This window comes from Engystomops pustulosus, chromosome 9 (assembly GCF_040894005.1).
Source record: "Engystomops pustulosus chromosome 9, aEngPut4.maternal, whole genome shotgun sequence".
NCBI classification, from domain to species: domain Eukaryota; kingdom Metazoa; phylum Chordata; class Amphibia; order Anura; family Leptodactylidae; genus Engystomops; species Engystomops pustulosus.
The window spans coordinates 43,448,929-43,470,228 of NC_092419.1; the positions used below are offsets into that span (position 1 = coordinate 43,448,929).

General features: G+C 39.7%; 1 protein-coding gene across 3 annotated transcripts in view; it reads right to left on the bottom strand.

Moving 5' to 3' along the window:
* IL1RAPL2 (interleukin 1 receptor accessory protein like 2) overlaps positions 1-21,300 on the bottom strand; it is a 578,794-nt gene that overhangs the window by 265,033 nt on the left and 292,461 nt on the right. For all 3 annotated transcript variants that reach the window (XM_072123364.1, XM_072123365.1, XM_072123363.1), the window contains exon 5: positions 21,139-21,292. In XM_072123364.1, the coding sequence (XP_071979465.1) occupies positions 21,139-21,292 (154 nt within the window). The remainder of the gene's footprint in view (positions 1-21,138; positions 21,293-21,300) is intronic.

The following is a 21,300-nucleotide window of genomic DNA, read 5'->3' on the forward strand; positions in this document are numbered from 1 at the left end:
TCTCAACTTTTATATATTAGAAAGACCCCAGAGGCTTCTGGGTATGTAACCAAACCCCCCCTCGATTTATGCCCCTGCTCATATATACCGCTTGTCATGTACTATGAGAACAGAGCAACATAGGAATATCCAAGCAGTACTATGTAGAAAAATCATAATTTGAAATTTCATGGAGTTTCCCGTTGTCGTTTGTCTTCCTAACTCACTGTAGAAAAGAACTCCTCGAGTAAGTTGGATAGTCTTCTCGTTGTGAAGTGATGGATGTCACGGCTATTAATTATTCTGCTCATTACAACTCTACGGATAAATCATTTCTAGCCTGGAGCGTGTCACTTTGTACTCAGTAGGCCAGAGCACACTGTGCAGGACTCCTTCCAGTACGTGAGCGATTTCAATCACATTCATAGGAGAATCCCTTGCTTGTTCACAGGCTCTTTACTATAGATCTGCCTTATGTACTAGTTGTCTTTTTCATAAAAAATGATTATATGAAGATTCTCTGAGGGTTTTTCTAGTTTTTAATCTAATTTAATTCCCCACTGCTTGTTAAGTTGTATGGCAGCATCCCTGTAGTTTCCTACACTTTACAGCTGAGTGACTCCTTAAAGCAACAATCCTCCGCTTATTACAGGCTCAGATACATTGCTGAGAATTAAAGTGGCTAAATTTACAATCGCTGTTCCCTTGTGTGACATTCTGCACCCCCTGGGGATACACAAGGTCAGTTAACTATCATTTCTACAGACATCCCTTGAAAGCATGGGTTCAGGTGGGCACAAAAAGTGAGTGAGCGTGCCGTTGTGATCTCCAGTGTGGCACAAGACCTGCTCAAAACCCTGAAGGGCAGAGAGATCCTTTTCACTAGACTCAGCTGCCACCAGCTCATTTTAGATATAAACCAGGTCTGGAATGGGATTATATATGGCCAGAACCGGCCGAGGGAGTTTGTATATTATATGTAACATAGACCTGTGGACGCGTAGATCAAGATAAAAAACAAGCCTGGTTAAATTTAGATATTATATCACCTAGACTAGGCACAACACTATACACAAAAGTAATCTATATATACACACAGGCGGTTCCCTACTTAAGAACACCCGATTTACAGATGACCCCTAGTTACAAACATACCTCTAGATGTTGGTAATTCACTGTAATTTTGCCTTAGACTACAATAAAGAGCTATAATAGTTATCAAAGGTGTCCGTAATTACAGTATTTTTTGGACTATAAGGCACATCGAAGTATAACCCAGACATATGTACCTAGGTTATATGAACCTAGACGTTTTAGCAAGCATTTATTGATTGTGCATCAATAAATGCTTGCTAAAACGTCTAGGTTCATATATAAGGTGCACTGGAGTATAAGGCGCACCTGACTATAAGGGTGAATAACCAGCAGGTGGCAAATCTGTGCACAGTTCAAGGCAGCTGTTGTCTGTAAGTACGGTTCATATACAAGGCGAACTGGACTATAAGGCACACCTTTGATTTCTGAGAAAATCAAAGTATTTTTAGTGCGCCTTATAGTCCGAAAAATACAGTAAGCTTCATTGTTAATCTTGGTTCTAATGATAACCCAAAATTTTTAAAATCCAATTGTCACAGAGGCCAAAAAAAATGTGGCTGGTGTCACAATTACAAAATATACAGTTCCGACAAATTCAACTTAAGAACAAACCTACAGAACCTATCTTGTACATAACCCGGGACTTCCTGCCTGTATATAATATATCTTTATAAATAAATATTCACACAGCAGACAGAGTTACAAGATACAGGCATTGGTACAATCAAGCTACTGGATGAGTAATAAGTAATTTCTTGAGGGAGCTCAGTTCTGGTGCCGTTTTTCTGTTGGGAGCCCAATTCTGGTTTTGTATTTATGGCATGAGCTTGGTTTTGGTGCTGTATTTATAGCATGAGCTACGTTTTTATGCTGTATTTATCAACAGAGCTTGGTTCTGAAGCTAGATTTCTGTACTCTGCTCTTTTCTGCATGTATACAGTTGACGCATGTCTACAGCTTCTGTTTTCTGTAAGAGGCTGGCAGTGATTCATGTTTATAGTTGTGCTCCTGCTACTGCACACTTATACAGTGGCAGGAGCACATCTGCAGACTGTATACTAACAGAAGTCGGCAGTAATGGGGAGAGCCATGAAGAATCCCCATCCAAATATAAAACAGTTAATATTCCTGGCCAACCACTATAATACTGTATGTGCTAAAATTTACATTTTGTTTATTAAATAAAAAACACAACGTGTAGTAGCATAGTAATTTTGTGTATCCTGCCAAACATGGTATTCCATGAAATACAAGTTATTCTATATGTGTTGCACACTCCCAACTCCTGGAGCTACATACAGTCCAGGACCGACGCATATATGTCCAACCAACATATATAAAGCTGGGAGCTCATTCTATTTGTTGTATATCTGTCCAAAGATCTAATATTAATCCAGGATTGTTTGAGGATTTTGCACAATCGAAAGGTTTTCCTTAAGAATAAGTCGACATTCAGACATAGAACGCAACTAATGTTCTTCCTCCGGTTTCACTAGTGTTCACACTGGTTTACAAGACAGGGGGAATTCGCTCAAACATAGCACTGGCCCGGAAGAAGCTGTTTGGAGGCTAAACCCAGTCTTGGGCACGCAATACTGCCATCCTCATTGTAATTTGATATGCACATTTTATTCTCTTGTTCGTGAGTATATTTTAATAAATATATCTTTTAATGCATAGAACGTACGACGACATGGTATTCCATGTTTGTGTCCTTTCATTGCTGAAAATGTGAGGGGCGCATGAACTTTTAGGAAAGCTCAAAGTTTGTTATATGTAAAAATTTATTTACTGAAACTTCGAGGAGCAGACTATCTTTTTATTTCATATTTCTTTGTAGCTGTGCGGGAGTCAAAGCGGCTGTATTTGTCTTACAAGATGCTGGCTTTATTAATCTGTGTCATATCGCTGTCTGTTGATGACCCTTTGTACTATCTTTAACTTAATCTTATTGAAATTGATTTTCTGTGCCTTGGCAGGTTAAGATTCCTACCGTCCATTGATTCACAGAAAGCTACCTGCACACATGGGTAACTTTCGCAACAAAATGTCCACCTTAAGATTTAAAAAAGATAAAGAAACTGCTGGAGCAGGATCACACAGTACAGTTTTCTGAACTAAAAAAAAATATATATATTTAATATATATAATAAGTGTGGACGCTGGACATATACTAAAGTTACTGGCTTTTATATAACAATATAAAAGTAAAAGGTAACATTCTAAGCAGTACATTGTGTGAATGTATTTATTTTTGGTAATGTTTTTCTAATTTTCTGCATTTCGTAACAGTTTGCCCTCTACAGATTCTATGGGGCACATTTACTTACCCGTCCCATTGACGCCACCGATCCGGAATGTCCGACGAGGATTTGGAGCTGCCGTGATTCACTAAGATCGTATGTCCAATTTCCTGCATGTGTCGCTTCCCTCGCTGAGGTCCGCCAGAGTTCACCTTCTTCTTCCCAGTGCATGTGAGTGCTGATCTTGCGACACAATTTCATTTTTAAATTCCGTGGTTTGTCCGAATCAGTCGGGTTGTCCGACGACCATGCCTTGTCGCATGAAAGCCAACGCTGATGCACCACTATCCGACCGCGTGCCCAAAAACCCGGGGAAATTCAGGGCAAATCGGAAAAACTCGGGAAACCCAACGGAAATGTGTCCAACAGACCCTTAGTAAATGTGCCCCTATGTGTGAGTCTGCTGTGAGTTGCCTTATCCCCCTATTCTCTATGGACTTCTGTGTGATCTCTGTGAGCTTCTGTATGTCTCAGTAGTAAGATGAAATTCAGCACATTATGTGAAAGTCTTTTTTATTAGATGGGAAGAAGCAAAAAAGGAGCAAATTTTGCATCTCTCTGATGAGACATATTACAAAGTTTCATGTACAGATATGTATGATCGGCTCACCTACTGGGTGCACAACAGAAAGAGAGGCTTTTAAATTTCTTGTAAATGATCTTGTAAAAAATCTGTCTGTAAAACCTAAGCTCCAGCTTTGTTCAACCCAATATCAGTGCAAGCACAGTAAAATACACTAAGTAAATTTCATCTTATCCATTTCAGACCATAACGCCTAAGATGATATTTGCTTATTGTGTCTTACTGTGATTTTACTGAACATGGGTTAAATAAAGCTACTTTAGATTAAATAAGAAAAAAATCCCCATTTCTCCCAATTGAAAACACAGGTCACCACCGGGTAGGTCTTGTGCAAACGAAACAGACCGGCTGCGCCTCAACATTGACTGGAGTAAAACCTGTTCTATAATTTGCGGCCAATCATTGAGATCATTGGCTGTTCCAATTGTTGTGATGTCAATAATTCTAACCAATCATATTTCACCTTTCAATGACATCAGATCTAGGTCTCATGAAATATGTGGCTTGTCACCTTGAGGCAAAAACCTGCTGTCAGCAAAGATAGCACAGAACACATTGCAATGACAAAGCCCCTTTCCAGGCCAAGAAATAAAAAAAAAAGCTTGCTGTGCCAGTGTAATATATGAACTGTTCAAAGACTTTATTAAATGTGACAGTAGCAGCTGCAAAGGCTAAAAGATTGCTGGAGCAGTGGACTGCATCTCATCCTAGTGGTGGCTACAAATATGGATAATTACAATTACAGAAATATTTAACACAAAATCTCTAAAATGACAGTCTTAAAAGTGATTGATTTATTAATTTGATTATTATTACTTGAATTACATGTAAAATGCAAAAAAAGGAAAAAGGTGCCTTGGCGGAATTCTTGGTCTACTAAATACATATATATACAGGTGGTCTCCTACTTAACACCAGACTTACAGATGACCCCTAGTTACAGACGGACCCCTCTGCCCACTGTAACCTCTGGTGAAGCTCTCTGGTTGCTTTACTATAGTCCCAGACTGCAATGATCAGATGTAAGGTGTCTGTAATTTTATTGATAATCAATTTTACTGATAGTCCTTGGTCCAATTACAGCAAAAAATGTTTAAACTCCAATTGAGACAAAAAAAAGAAATTTGTCTGGATCTACAATGATTAAATATACAGTTTCGACTTGCATACAAATTCAACTTAAGAACAAACCTATGGTACCTATCTTGTATGTCACCTGGGGACTGCTTGTATTTAAAATATATAATATATATAATAACACACACAAACATCTAAAACGTATGCATAGAACATACATATAAACATGGCTTTTCAAAGTTTTTTTTTAACCCTTTTTGGTCTCAGGTCTCATTGCTGAGACACAAGTTCTATAAATATCAATAAATACATTTCCTTGTGGTCCAAAAGGTCCAAATGTTTTTGCAGCATATAATGGGGAGATGTATTACCAGTTCTCTTCTGCTCCAGATTAATCCCTGTGTCTGATGCTGGATGGTTAATCTGGTGCAGTATAAGACTGGGGAGCCTTACTTTGCATCTCCTTTTAGTTGTTCTAGGTTGTTGCACCACAAAATTCTATTTTCTCGAGGAGGTTTAGAATTTTCTGCAGCATGGCTATTTTCTGTCCAGTCACGCTCTATAGAACTTAAAATGGTCTAAAAGCTTCAGTAAATGTGCCGCACAAAATGCGGCAAAATGAAAGCTGAGCTGTGATAGGTTGCCATGGGCAACTGGAAATATTCTGACTTTCAGACACTTGATAAATCTGCCCCATTGACTTTTGCAAAAACCTGGATGCACCTTGACACCAGCTAGTGGGGTCTGCACTTCAGTTTGATAAGTACTGCTTCGAAACATACACATACTGTAGATGTATTCAATACATAAATGTGTATTTATATGCACAATACACCTAGGGCCACATTTAACACTTTTGTGCGCCTAAGTGTAGTAGTTGCGCACTGTTTTGCCAGAATTATCACAAGCTACAACCATCTGTGATAAGTATATTTTCTGCCTCTTATTAATCACTTTAACACAGTTTAGGCGCAAATTTTGGCGCAGTTTAGGCGCAATGTTAGATTCGGGCACTTACATGTGATCCTGCTACAAGCTCCTCTCTGCTTCTCCCACATCCCAGAATGAAGATAACACTCACAGCAGCACCCAGGTGTGTGACACCCAGCACCCAGTGATCTCCTCAGCAGTGGCTTCTCGTGGAGGGGATCCCCCAGTGCTGGTCTCGTGCTGCACCCCTGTAATTCTGCACAGTATCCCCCTCAGACACTGTGCAGAATTACATGGGGGACACTTGTTTGTAGTATCTGCAAACTTCTGCAAAGTTCTCTTCTCTCTTGCTGTGAGCTCAGCGTTTTGCAGAATATTTTGTAAATAGAAGGTGATGAACTGTAAATAGAGTCTGCAGCTCCTGTCTGTAATGTATCTAATTGTATCTATTATATGTTCTAGTGTCTGGCTAAGCTTTGCTGCTAGAAATGAGCTGTTCTGCAAAGGGGCTCAGTGCTTTCTTCTCAGATAATGCCACCTTCGGGCTGGAGTGTTTTTGCGCCCGTTTTTGCGCCCATTTTTGCGCATAAATGCAAAAGTCGCACGTGATGAATATCATTAGGCACAGCAAAACATCTGGAATTGAACGATAGACCCCAGGGAAAGGTGGTTATTTTAGCTGCGCGGCTAATTTGACGTTTAATCGCAAAAATGGCGCAAAAACGGTGCGCCTAAACGAAAAGGCGCAAAAACAACAGAAAAAACAAGTGATAAATGCGGCCCCTAGTGTATACATGACATGGAGTACTCAATATCTGTTTAAATATGCCAGTCATTCTGGGATGGTTTAGAGTCTCTAGTTCAGCCAACCAAATTAATAAACTGGTCGGAACACTGGTTGGGGGGCTTATGAGGTGCATGTTAACCTTACAGGTCCTTCAAGATATACTAAGAGAATCCTTCCTCCAAGTAGATCCAGCACACAATTATACAGCCAACCATACTATAATTCCTGTCTGCAGGCCCTGTCAGCACTGAATTGCACTATAGCAGAGCAAGGCATAGTCAATGTAGCAGAATGGCATAGCCCACTTGGCGAGTACAAGCCTCGATAACAAAAAACCCCACACTGAGTTTAACTCTAAAATTACATACATTTAAAGGTTCCCTTTAAAATCTCTTTGATAAGTAAAAGTGTTCAAAAGTAATAACCATATAAAGCAAAGCATGTCAGAATACAAAAAAAGGGACTGAGCCTTTAGCTACGTCCTGGAGGGGTTAAGGTGGTGCTCAGGGCAAATGGTTATATTTTCATTAAAGGTCTCTGATTGTGACAGAGAGTCTTTATAACACTTTACTAAAACTTCCACGAAAGAGAAAATTAAAGGACATCTTTTGAGCCCCATTGGGGACAGGGACCGATTTGGCAAGCTCTGTGCAGCGCTGCATAATCTGTGTGCGCTATATAAATAAAGAATTATTATTGTACATAAATGTGTGAGTATATATGTGTGTTATATTGATATTTTTAAGCGGGAAAGGGGAGCCCCATTCAGAAGTTTGCTACGCAGTTATGCCTCTTCTAGTTACACCCCTGATTGTACTGTTTACTTAGTGATTAGTTGCTTTACATTTCCACCATGTCTGTCTGAGGAACATAAATGGTTACTATTTGTACTTATTATTATTTATCCTCTGACTTCTACTTCTTTTCCTTATTTAATCCCAATGTCACTTAATCTTTGCCTATTTAATAGATATAACTGATATGCAAAGGAAGTTCACACTGTCTTCTCTGGATCCCAGATTCTGATACAGGCAGTCCCCGGGTTACATACAAGATAGGGTCTGGAGGTTTGTTCTTAAGTTGAATTTGTATGTAAGTCGAAACTGTATATTTTATAATGGAAGTTCTAGACAATTTTTTTTCTTTTGCCCCAGTGACAATTGGAGTTTCAAAATTTTTGGTGTAATTGGACCAAGAATTATCAATAAAGCTTCATTACAGACACCTTACAACTGATCATTGCAGTCTGGGACTAAAGGAAAGCATTCAGAGAGCTTCACCAGAGGTCACAGTGGGCAGAGGGGTCCGTCTGTAACTTGGGGTTGTCTGTAAGTTGGGTGTCCTTAAGTAGGGGACCGCCTGCACTGGCAAAACATCTGTTCATATTCAATTTGACGAGACACTTCACTCCAATGTTAGGTTGTAAACCTTTATTTTGTATTAGCTTTTTCTAATACTTTTATATTGTATATGCAACATCCCCCACCGGGGCCTAGCCCTTTGCGGTGAGGCCTGGAGACAGCCGGGGCCCGCTGTACCGGAGTGGCTGGCGGTTGCGGCCTAAGCACGCTACTGTCACGGTGCTTGGTACGGGGGAACCGGAGGGCTGTCCTACAGCCTGGCAGGTCTCCAGCAGGGTGGTGTTGGCAAGAAAAGATGAGGGAGCGGCTGCTATAGCGGATATCCCTGGGGCAACCCCTTAATGTCCCGAGTGTGAGTCTCTGGGTGATGGACAGGGTGCCGGTGATGAGGGTAGTTGTAGTAGCAGGGACCAGACGGAGACAGAGGTTGAAGAAAACAACTTACAGTTCGTTTATTGCAACCGGCAGGAACTGCAGAAAACGTGTCTTTAACAGGTGGAGTACTGGAGAGGTATTTGGAGGGAGCCACAGGATGTAGTTCACCAGCCTGGATGTGGAGGGCAGGCTGGGAGGCAGCTGTGTCCTGGTAGGAAGCTTCAGCTCGGTCCTGGATCTCTTCAGGTATCACCCTTGAAGGTAGGATGATACCCCTTTTCCTCACTACACTAGCTCTAGTCTAATCTTCCACTTCAGGCAGGGGCTAGGCTCTTCCTGCACTGGTCTGGTATGCTAGAGTCTCTGAGCTGCTGCTCAGCTAACTACTCTCTGCTTGCGTCCTGCAGACCCAGAGGGCCTGACTAGGACCGGTCTCTCTCCTGAGAGAGATTTCTCGCTTTCCCCTCTAGAACATTCCAGGCTAGGGGGTTTTATTACCTCCCTTTTGTCAGGTGGTGGCTGCTCCTCCAATTACCTCTCAGTGCACAGAGACAGGATGCAACACATATCATTGGATAATAGAAATTACATCACATATTAACATCTGCCTTGCCAGGCAGGATTAACCACTGCAATTTCCCCTTGATCCTATAAGGACCATGTAGTGTAATGTGGTGTTACCTACAGGTGGGACGTATTCGCAAGCACTACCTCGCCATTGCATCGGCGAGGGTGTTGCATATAGATTAAGAGAAAAAGACTAAAGAAGAATTATAAGACGAGGCAAGATGATAAGTAGTACTATTGTATTCATGTCAAATCTTACCTAGATATGGAATTTGTATCTTCTTCACATGTGTGCTTTTTGACAATTTCCATCCCAAACATACAATAAAACCAGGATCAACAGGATTTTTGCTCAAAATCTTTTTCCATGTGATTCAAATCAATGAAGCCCATTTTCCTTAATGGTTAGTTGTTGTTTGGGGCATCATATTCCTGAGGGAAGTGGCTTGTGAAGCAAAAGAATTTTGCAGGGTCTGATGTTATGCATGATCCTCTGTGCCATGTGTGTAGTAAATTCAGTGTGGAGCAGAGACAAGTTTGCCAGGAGATGCAAGAGAAAGAATAGTTAACTAGGAAAAAAGTAGAGAAACTCATATTTTCCATCTACAGAGATGTGTCAGTACCTGGTGTACCAAGAGTTACCAACAGAGTCACTGTTTGCATACCTGACCACGTACGAAAGCAGAAATAGTAGGCCATTGTGTGAATAGGACGTGTAACAATGTATAAATTATGTTATTTGCAATCAAAATTTTTAGCATCTCTTCAATCTCTAATTGGCAATTCTCTCTTTGCTGGTGGGTGGACACCTAGCTGCTATAACTTATTCTTCTCTCCTCCGCTCATAAAGGTTCTATATCAGTGATGGCGAACCTTTTAGAGACTGAGTGCCCAAATTACAACCGAAAGCCACATATTTTTCACAAAGTGCCAAATGCCAGTTTAAAGTAACTTATTGCTCCCTGCTGTGTCACAGATTTGAATGTATTGGCGTCCTGAAGACACCAATACAGTAGAAAGATGGAGAAATGTGGATTATTATTGCAGCTTCCCTCTAAGGTCCCCTTAACAGGATGAATCACAGGCCTTGAGAAGGGGCTACAATGACAAATAGTGCTGAACATGGCACGTTCTGGGCTGCCTGTGACTGCAGGAGGAGGAGTCCTCAATGGTTACCTTTGTGCTGGGTGATGGCCTGGGTGCCAACAGAAAGGGCTCCGAGTGCCACCTCTGGCACCCGTGCCATAGGTTCGCCACCACTGTTCTATATGATCTGACACCTCAATGAATTCAGCATAACTTACAGTGAAAAGCAGATTAGGAGGAAGGGAAGATGAGAGGAGCCAAGGTGAGTAAGGAGGCACTTTTTTCTAAAATATTTTATACAGCATCACTGCTGTTCCTATTGCTTAAAGGGAACCTGTCATCAGCAATTGACCTAATAAACCACTACCAGAATATTATTAAGCAGGGTAACGCCTTCTAGTTTTTGTTTCTCTCAGGTCCCAGTGTGGTGGCATCATCCAGAAAATCAACTTTGAAGCCAGTTGTAAATTGGTTTTATAAAGTCAAGTTGTATAAAGATTTTCTCCATGATTTTACCATACTGGGTTACAACAGAAACATGACCTACTGGTTTATTAGGCCAATTCCTGCTGACAGGTTCCCTTTGAGAGAATGAGCCTACATTTGCAAGGAGTACATATAAGATTTAGAATGAATTAGAAGACTGATGAAAGGAAAAATGTCCTTCAGGGTTGGTCTATTATTTACCACTGCAGAAATATTGTGTATACTACATAGTATTTTATTATTTTCTAAAATCCCTGGCACTTTTTACATATTTGATGCATTTTACATTGATACAAATTGTGCTTATTTCTATGCACATATTTACAGCATGGCTTACGGAAATACAATGAAATGATGGATTTTAAACATGAAGATTGTTAATTTTCTAAATATGAACAGGTCCTGTGACTGAGTTAATATCCATGATGTAACGTTTATCGAACTGGTGCTGTAGAAGTTCCGGTTTTAAAGGAATCTTATAGAATGCAAGACATCTCTTAAGAAGACATTACTGCTGCTCTATTAATTGATTGCAGGATCAAAAGAACAGTACAGCTGGCTAACTGCCCTGGAGACCAAGGAACATCACTGACTGTACAGTATGTCTCATATGGCCTTCAGGCTATTTTCCATAGCAACACAAACAGGAGAATGTCCGTTTGCAGTCAGTCCACTAAGTGAATTCACCTACAGAAGAGAAAAATATCATATAATAATAAAAACTTATTATAAACTATGGAAAATCTAAGTTCATTATTTAAAAAAACCTATGGAATATCCAAGTTTAAAGGGGAATTTCAGGAATATGAACTTCTGATACAAAAAACCCATAAAGCTAGAACTAATTGAATTCAACAAAATCACGAAAGGAGCCTAAATAGTTTGCTTTTATGAGTCACAATATTTTATGGGCTTTCTAAAGTAGGTGGAGTTATATCCAAGATGGCTGCCATCTACAACTCCCATGATCCCTCAATTCTCAGTAACAGGTCCTACCTCTCATGTTCTACTCCCAGTGATGGTCTAACAACCTGTCCTGCTCTGTTACCATAATAATGATGTGTGTACATGCCAACACTCACCACAACATTGGCCATACTGGATGCACTACAATCAGCCAAACATAGTGATGATCCCATGACCTGCCTAGGGAGGTGCAGGACATGTGATATGGACATGTGACGAGTGGCCATCTTCTGTCCTGTGTCTCCTTCACAGGGATGAAGTCACAGGATTGATTAAAGTGTATGTCCACAAAAATGTTCTGCTTCGGGAAGCACATTTTTATAAAAACTTATAACACATAAGCTTGTATTTAAATGACCCATTTCATCATGAATTATGCTTAATCCTGGAGTACCCCTGTAATGTTAATTCTCTGTAATGTTCTAACCACTCATTTTCTCCAATTTGTAGGGACAATCCACATTTTCAATGTTTCGGAAATCTCAATAATCTAAGCACAAAAACACCATCACTCTAATTTTCCGATGCATGGCTATATTTACCAACTTACCGTATTATAGTCAGTCCAATAGAGACATTTAAATCTTTTCCATCAATAAAAGAAAATCTCAATAATAATCTTATTAGCCCCAACATTCTCAACCGTAAATCAGGTTCTTCTAGGCCATTTTTTTAAAGCCCTACCCTTTTTGTGGACAGGGGTATGCATTAACTTGTATGGACCCTCAAAATTAGGGAATGTCCTGAAAAATTCAACGCCATTGGAAAGTATCCATGGGTTTATCCCAAATACACCACTGATCCTAAAATCATCTATGTTATTGTATCTGTTTTAAGGGATATATTGTACTCTTACCCCGAGTGACTGTAGCTAATAATGTAAATAATAACCCTTAAATGTTCCAAATAGTAGTCCCCAAAGACATATTAGTGCAAATATAGTGTTAGAATGGTGTCCAAACAAGCACAACACTCCTCTGTCCACATGAGGCACCTCCATATCTCCATTTTGGTGATTGTTAGAGGTAGAAAGAACTATTAGATACCAATTTATTCTCCTTATTGAAAAAAGATAAAACAGTAGCAAACTTGCCATCTACTCTGGCATGATGATAACTGATCTTGAATAAAGTACAGGCGGTCCCCTACTTAAGGACACCCGACTTACAGACAACCCATAGTTACAGACGGACCCCTCTGCCCACTGTGACCTCTGGTGAAGCTCTCTGGATGCTTTACTATAGTTCCAGACTGCAATGATCAGCTGTAAGGTGTCTGTAATGAAGCTTTATTGATAATCCTTGGTCCAATTACAGCAAAAATTTTGAAACTCCAATTGTCACTGGGACAAAAGAAAAAAATTTGTCTAGAACTTCAATTATAAAATATATAGTTTCGACTTACATACAAATTCAACTTAAGAACAAACCTCCAGACCCTATCTTGTATGTAACCCGGGGACTGCCTGTAATACGTTCTTATTTAAAAGGACCCATTGGCTTTATATTACATACTGATGAGAACGTGGGTTAGGAAATATTTCAGGCCGTTTATGCTAATCCTAAACTCAACTCAAATTTAGGATACTTGCACAACAGGTGCAGTTAAACAGGCCAAGACATATGGTCTCCTGGACTGTTGTTTGCAGTCGGTGTGTTATCAGTGGGTTAGTGCCCTTCAGATGACGATAATAACAGGCTGCTAAGGTAGCAATACAAGAAGGGAAAGGATATGCTCTCTATCTTGAGGCCCGGCCAGTTAGCACATGCACAGGCCATGGTATCCATAAGTCTTTTGCCTGACCCCATATTGAAGTAAATAAGGAATCTTGTTAGCTGCCGAAAATATGTCTAGCACATGTCCTTAATTTCTAGTCATAAGCTTACCCTACAGCGTTACCTATGGTCTATGCTTTGTGTCACTGGCTTTTCAAAAAATGCAAACCCTAGTCACACACTGCTAAATAGTAGTATTTGTAATGACCTCCTACATGTGTGCACATCATATTAAATGCCTACAAATGGGCTCCGCTTCATATACCAAACACCGAAATGTTCTCTGTGAACTTATTTTTGGTTGGTTAGTCACAAATTGTAGGGGGTTTTAAAAAGATTATTGACAGAAAGTCACGAAAAATTCACCGATCTCCAGTCTTAAGAGCCTCCAGAGGCATTTCTGTACATATGTGTGGAGGGTATTGGTAGCTCTTTTTTTCTGCAGTATCTGAGGTTACATGCTCCTTTAATTGGCACCAAAATAATAGTGATGCGTCCAGTTAAAACAGAAATAGACTTTTTAATGACCTTTTCTGTCTTTTTTCTGTTGCACAGTGATCACCCATCTCTTCTACCTTATTAGAAAGCAGCAGAATTTGGTGACTCACCCCCATTTGCATTCTACTGCTCCAGTTATCAGCATAACAGAACAATCCTCATATGAAAAGATTATTAAATCTGTACACGCTGCTCTCTGATCAACACATCAGTGGAATTGTGAGATCTTCTATACCCTGTCATCTACCAGCTCAAATTAGTTTCATTAAATTATCAGACATTTGTGATACATTTTACTACCAAACATTAAATTTGGGTTGCAATTTCTGACAAGCTATAATTTTAAAATTTGTACCCAAATTATGTAAAAATACATATTTACATTTTTAAATTGCCAAAACATATATTAAGAGCTAAAATGTAAAAACATGGTGTCATGGTACATGCTCTGTCTTAATAAGCTGTTACACTGTCTCCCCTTCTCTTCCTGCTACCTCAGCACTTCTCCCCTCCCACTGAGGGGTAGCTGCCATAGCAGCTGCTGTTGGGCCCGCAATGTCAGGGGGCCCCTGCATCTGGGGTATTGGTTGTGTATATGCTGGAAGTATGTGTAAGTGTGTGTATATGCTATAGGTCTGTATATGTGATGTGTATATGCTGTATGTGTGTGTATAGGCTGCATGTGTGTATGATACTATTTGTATTTAAGTATGTTGTATGTTTATGCTGTTTGTGTGTACATTATGTGCATATGCTGTACGTATATAAATGTGTGTGATTGTAACTCAGATGTGTGAGTGCACAAATATATATTCTTTTAAGGGTGAAGGGGGGCCCCATTCAGAAGTCTACTATAGTGTGCTGCCTCTCCTAGTAACGCCCTTAGCTGCTTCCATGTGATTAGAGCAGGAAAAGAGAGGTGGAAGTGCTGAGAGAGTTACCGGGAGGGTGAGAAAGTGTAACAGCCTGTGAAGACATGGAGGGTCTCAGGTAGCTCATTAGGATCCTTTTAAAAGTTGGTTTTAGAAGGAAGGAGGCAATGGATAACAAATATAAGAAGCTTCCCACAGTTACTGTGCCTTGATCTAGGAGTAAGTGTACTTGGATTTTGATGGTAGATTTCTTTTAATTAAAATTCATAATTGAGCAGTTGTAAATGTTTTCTTGGCTGGAAATAAAGGCGTGGCGTTTATTTACATGGCGCCTGGAGCGACAGCAGCGCGGGACACCGGAAGGCGCCGGGAGGCAAGTAGATCCTTATTTTTTTAAGCAGCCCCCTCCGGCCACCTTTATTTTATTTTCATTACTCTCGGACAACCCCTTTAAGATTTTTGTGTAGTGGCTTGTTCCTCAATGGAAAGTTTCTCTATGTATCCAATAGATTGGATACATATGTTAGAAAAGTAACAGTACTGCTGGGACTTCCACTAAGAACCACTGCTGTAAGTAGTCGGAAATAAGCAGCAGTCACAAATGTGTGCTGTATGTTCCATTTAATTACCAGAGATAGGCCAGTTCTCAGTCCCTTACACATAATCGGGGGGTCAGTCTGCATGGGCATGGCAGGATGAAAATAGAGGGGCTTGGAGTTATGTTCTTCTAAACGGTGGTGGTTCTAGCAGTGAAACTTTCAGCAATCAGATGCGATACATCTCTAATTTTGGATTCTACCCATTTGAGCTGTTTTACTTCCTTCTAAAACTGTTAGTTTCCTATGTTGTTTTTAATTAGCTGTTAGTTCACATTTCTGGTTTTCTTGAAGCATTTTTTCCTAAATGATACTTGTTACATTTGTTTCCTTTTTCAATGAAGCAGAAGCAAAAGTAGAATAGACATTTTGTTGGCTGAATATAATGAAGATGTCGATTCTTTTTTTATTTCAAAGGCAACTTGAGGCTTTATTTTTGTAGGAGGAGTTTTATATGTTTAAGAATTAGATCAGATAAACTATTTATTTATACCGATATTTTTCTTATTAGAATTTTTTCAAAAGAGCAATTACCGATTACATTGATCTTTTTTTTTCTTTTAGCTATTTATTTCACACCTCCTCCACACAAACATATGTTTAGGCTGTGAGGTAGCTGCACAAACTTTTACTGACTCACAGCCCCATTGCCTTCTATTAGGCATGTTCATATTGTGGTGCATGCGCCATGCCTCACCCCAAAGTGGGGGCACCGACTGCTCCCACTGCGCAACTTAATCAGTATCATGTGCTTGAACGTGTATAATGGCCATAATGTAGTCGTATAATTTGCAGCTTACTCACAGCCCCATTTCTTTCTATTGGGGTCAGGCACGGCAAGGTGCATGCGCCGACTACCAGTACAGCAAAAGATAGGGTAGGATTTATTCCTGCCCATCTTTGCGTTCCATGCACTCATTTCCTATGGACATCAGCGTGGTGAGGCCACAATCTTACACACAGGCTAGGGTTGCAATGTACACAAGCTCATGTACCTGAGCCCTAATGCAGCGTTCCACAATCTTATATACAACTACTTACATAAATCATCCTCCTTCTAGTGATAAGGTGCAATACTATAGGCATGTGCAAGATGGTAAACCTTCCCTCACAATTTGACAAGCTGTAATGGTCAAAGTAATTTGATTTACATTTTTCGACAAGGACCTCTTGCCAAGAACAAAGCCCCCAGGCTTCAGACAAGTGCACACTCATAATCTCATTTATATCAATAGTTATTGATGCTGTTAAAGATAATGAATACAGCAGACACGAGCGGTGGTTTTATACTTGTCTTTCCCTATCCACACCATTGTTTGGCAGTACATTTAGATTTAATGAAAAGCCGTCAACGTCTCATTGAAAACGCATAATTTATTATTACATAGAATAATGAATTAGCAATCTTTTCTGATCTCTGCCCTTCTCCTCCTAATTATGACACCTCTGGGTCCCACATTAAGTACATTCTTGGCCACATATTTTGAAATATTGCATTTCACGTGAATAATAGATGTGTCTTTATTGATGATTTGCAGAAAGGTTAAAATGCAGAGTAAAAACCTCCAGAAGACCCTGAAGCATTAAAGGGGTCAGCATAAAGTGCAGCTGCTAATGACTGACTGGTTAAAAATAACAAAGCCTTCTGCCGGAAAAGTTATAGAGTTCAAAAACTATAGGGGAGATTTAATATATATTTTATGTCAGCTTTTTAGCATAAATATATCATCTCATGTTTGGAAATATAGGAAGGCATCTACTATGCCTTGTCCGTGGCGCAATTCAGACAATTTTTTCCACTTTTTCCAAAAGTGGGTGTAACTGGGTGGGTGAGGGTGTCAATTTCTGGCCTACCAAAAAAAGGTAAAAGCTTATAAGCCTGAGAACATCTTCCCAACTGTGATACACAGGGTGGCAGCATCATGATGTTGCGTCATTTTGCTGCTGGAAGGACTGGCATGCTTTACCGAGTAGATGGCATCATGAGGAAAGAATATTCATTAAGTCCTAATCTCTAGCCTGTTGAAAATTTATGGGCACAACTGAAAGGGCAGGTGCAAAAAAGGCATTGCATGCAACAGTGAATGTTTGCGCAGACAGTAAAAAAGGGTCAGGAATGCCCCGAACTGGCCCACTGTGACACTGGCTGTGGCCCTTCAAGCCCCCTCCAAGCTCACATGGGGTGAAGGTGACATAGTTGGCATAGTAATTGCATTACCCACAAAATCACAATTATTTTAGTACTTCAATGCCAGAAAACTGTAAATGTCCCCCCATGTTAGATAGGACAAGTCCTCTTATGCTGGTTACACAAATATGACAATGAGTGACTACTATAAGGAAAGTTTCCATACAATAGCATCAAAATATTTTCACCCAAAACCAAATGTCTCACTGAGCTTATGCTACTTGGTCTTTATAACTTCTCAAAGTAGAGGAAAAGAACATTATTTCAGTATTATGAAATCTAAAAACCAATAAAATATCTAGAAGAGAAACACATCTGTTAAAACACTCCATCGAGAATATAGAGTTTTTCAGTTTGATGAAATGGAACGTGTTTGACATAAACTGTATTAAAGATGCAGAATTTGTAATCTGAATATTGGCGAGCATTCACTCCACTAAATCTTGCTCTGAGCTGTGGATATGGAGCCAGTGAAAGCTGTAATTGTGTTAAATGTAGTGTAAAATAATAAGTGCACAGGAATTTTTCACTTCCATACAGAATATATACACATTCAGTCTGACAATGTACTGTAAAAGAATATAATACTTCTCACTGTTCTGTCTTATAAATGTATTTCTTTGAATGTCCAAGCTAAGTAACTGGTCCAGTAGGGGGCAGTATTATAGTAGTTATATTCCTGTACATAGGAGGCAGTATTATAGTAGTTATATTCCTGTACATAGGGGGCAGTATTATAGTAGTTATATCCCTGTACATAGGGGGCATTATTATAGTAGTTATATTCCTGTACATAGGGGGCAGTATTATAGTAGTTATATTCCTGTACATAGGGGGTAGTATTATAGTAGTTATATTCCTGTACATAGGGGGCAGTATTATAGTAGTTATATTCCTGTACATAGGGGGCAGTATTATAGTAGTTATATTCTTGTACATAGGGGACAGTATTATAGTAGTTATATTCCTGTACATAGGGGGCAATATTATAGTAGTTATATTCTTGTACATAGGGGGTAGTATTATAGTAGTTATATTCTTGTACATAGGGGGCAGTATTATAGTAGTTATATTCTTGTACATAGGGGGCAGTATTATAGTAGTTATATTCTTGTACATAGGGAGCAGTGTTATAGTAGTTATATTCTTGTACATAGGGGGCAGCATTATAGTAGTTATATTCTTGCACATAGGGGGCAGTATTATAGTAGTTATATTCTTGTACATAGGGGGCAGTATTATAGTAGTTATATTCCTGTACATAGGGGGCAGTATTATAGTAGTTATATTCCTGTACATAGGGGGCAGTATTATAGTAGTTATATTCCTGTACATAGGGGGTAGTATTATAGTAGTTATATTCCTGTACATAGGGGGCAGTATTATAGTAGTTATATTCCTGTACATAGGGGGCAGTATTATAGCAGTTATATTCTTGTACATAGGGGGCAGTATTATAGTAGTTATATTCCTGTACATAGGGGCAGTATTATAGTAGTTATATTCCTGTACATAGGTGGCAGTATTATAGTAGTTATATTCCTGTACATAGGGGGTAGTATTATAGTAGTAATATTCTTGTACACAGGGGGTAGTATTCTAGTAGTTATATTCCTGTTGGACCCCTTTCACATGAACGTTATGGGGATGTGTATCCGGCCGTACAGACCAAATATCCGTCCTCATAGACGCCTATGGCGTCCGGCAATGGCATGGTGAACACAACGTATGTCACTGTACCGTACTGTCCACAGGAAAAAGAGCTTGCTCTCTTATTTTCCTGCAAGTACGGGGAAAAAACATTCTAAGAAGCCTTAAACTGTGTCTGCGAGTTGCATTTTTGGATGCGTTTGTAAACGAATCCCAGAAATGCACATCTATGTCTAATAAAAATTAAAATGATTGTCTAATTCGGGGGCCTCCACCAGATTTTGCGCCCAGGGGCCCCCACCAACCTTAATCCGGCCCTGTAACTGGACATATCCATAAATCCCAATAGCCATTCAGGAATTAACTATTTAACATCAGTAAAGATCATTGTTGTTACAATGGAAACATGTGTCATATTCAAATCTGGTTAAAATTTAGAAACCCTCATTGTCACCAGTCATATGATAGTAGAATTCTGAAAAGATGAGCTATCTGGGATCAGACAGTTTTTATTCTCCATGTTTCCAAAATTATAAGAGGTGCAGAATGGACTCTGAAGAGTCACTGTTCAATTATTTGACAATCAGATCGGTGCCAAGAGGGCCAGGACAGTTGGAGACCCCATGGAAGGTCACCCAATACCCTGGCACTATAAAGACCCATAAGCATCATTTAAATTATGCTTTGGTAAAGTATTTAGAATTACTTTACCAAAACACCTTGGGGGGGGGGGGCGGTGGGGGTTTCATCATTAAGCAGGCTTCTTGATGCCATGATGCATGTCTGTGTAAGAAATAGTGCCGGTGGAGAGGCGCGGCTGGCAGAAAGGGAGTCCTTGCATCATAGTAGGTACAAGATCAGAACTCCAGTTCGCTAAAAAATCTTGCTAGTTTATTTCATAAAATTGTACCTACTATTTTGGCATTTACATTGGGATCTCCAACAAATCTCCTGGATGACTTGTGCACCGGACTACACAGATGATATTGCATCCCGGATCTGATGGTTCACGCGAGTGAGCGGCTAGCTAATTTTCTTAGTCCTTGCATCATATTTCTGTATAATGCAAGAAATCCCATCCTGGACAATTTGTTCAGTTTTTTGGATTGCACCAGCAAATAGGTCCAGCGGCTGAATACATCTGTGTGCAGTTGGTTTTAGGAGATTTTTGTTTGTCAGATTTACCTCAAAGGCTTAGACATCTTGATAAATGTGGCATATGAGGTTTTAATGTTGGCATTGATATTTTGTGAGAAGCTGCAAAAAAAAACTAAAACTTTTTTTTTGCAAATTGGGAGTTTAATTCACCTCCTTGACTTCTAGTCCAATGGGTTCAGGCTCAAATGCTACTGGTTTCCCCACTACGGCAGGGGACCAAGATGGACAGAGCTAAGTGGGGACTCTGGAGGAGTCAGAAAGGGTATTACTAACTGGACAACCCCTTGAAAGATTAGATTCACCTGAAGGACCCATTAAGATGGTAGTATTCTGGTCAGTATTTTTTATCAGTAAGCCAAAACTAGGAGTGGAATGTAAATCTTTAGATTACATCTTCTTTCTGATTTACTTCCACTTATATTTTCAGCAAATACTGATCAGAATACTGCTGCCTGATTGAGCCCTTACACTTTAAAACTCTGCTTATAAGTAACATTATAACTCCATTACTTTACATCTGCTGAATTACTGCATGTGGCAAAACCCAAAGCTACATCACATTTGATTCCAATAAAGGCTTTAAAAAAAACACAGCCAGTCATTTACAAATATGGGCTTCATTCCTCCAGGTGTATAAAGACCCCCATACTTCTTGGGGGTACCAGGATTTAATACAAATGATAACTTGCAATTACTAAGCAATTGCATAGGGGCCAAAATTTGCCAGGATTTAACAAAAGCATGAGGCTATGAAAAGATAAGAGATACGACCCAAACAAAGCCTTCAGTTCTGTTCCAGTTCTTACCTGTTACCTTTAGCTGAATCGTTCGCTTGATTGGTCGGCCTTCAAATTTAATTTCACAAGTATAATTTCCCATATCGTCTTTCTGAACATCTTGTATCAGAAGGCTATTTCCCTTCTGTATAATCAGGCTTCTCCACTTCTTTGGCTTACATTCCTGCAGAG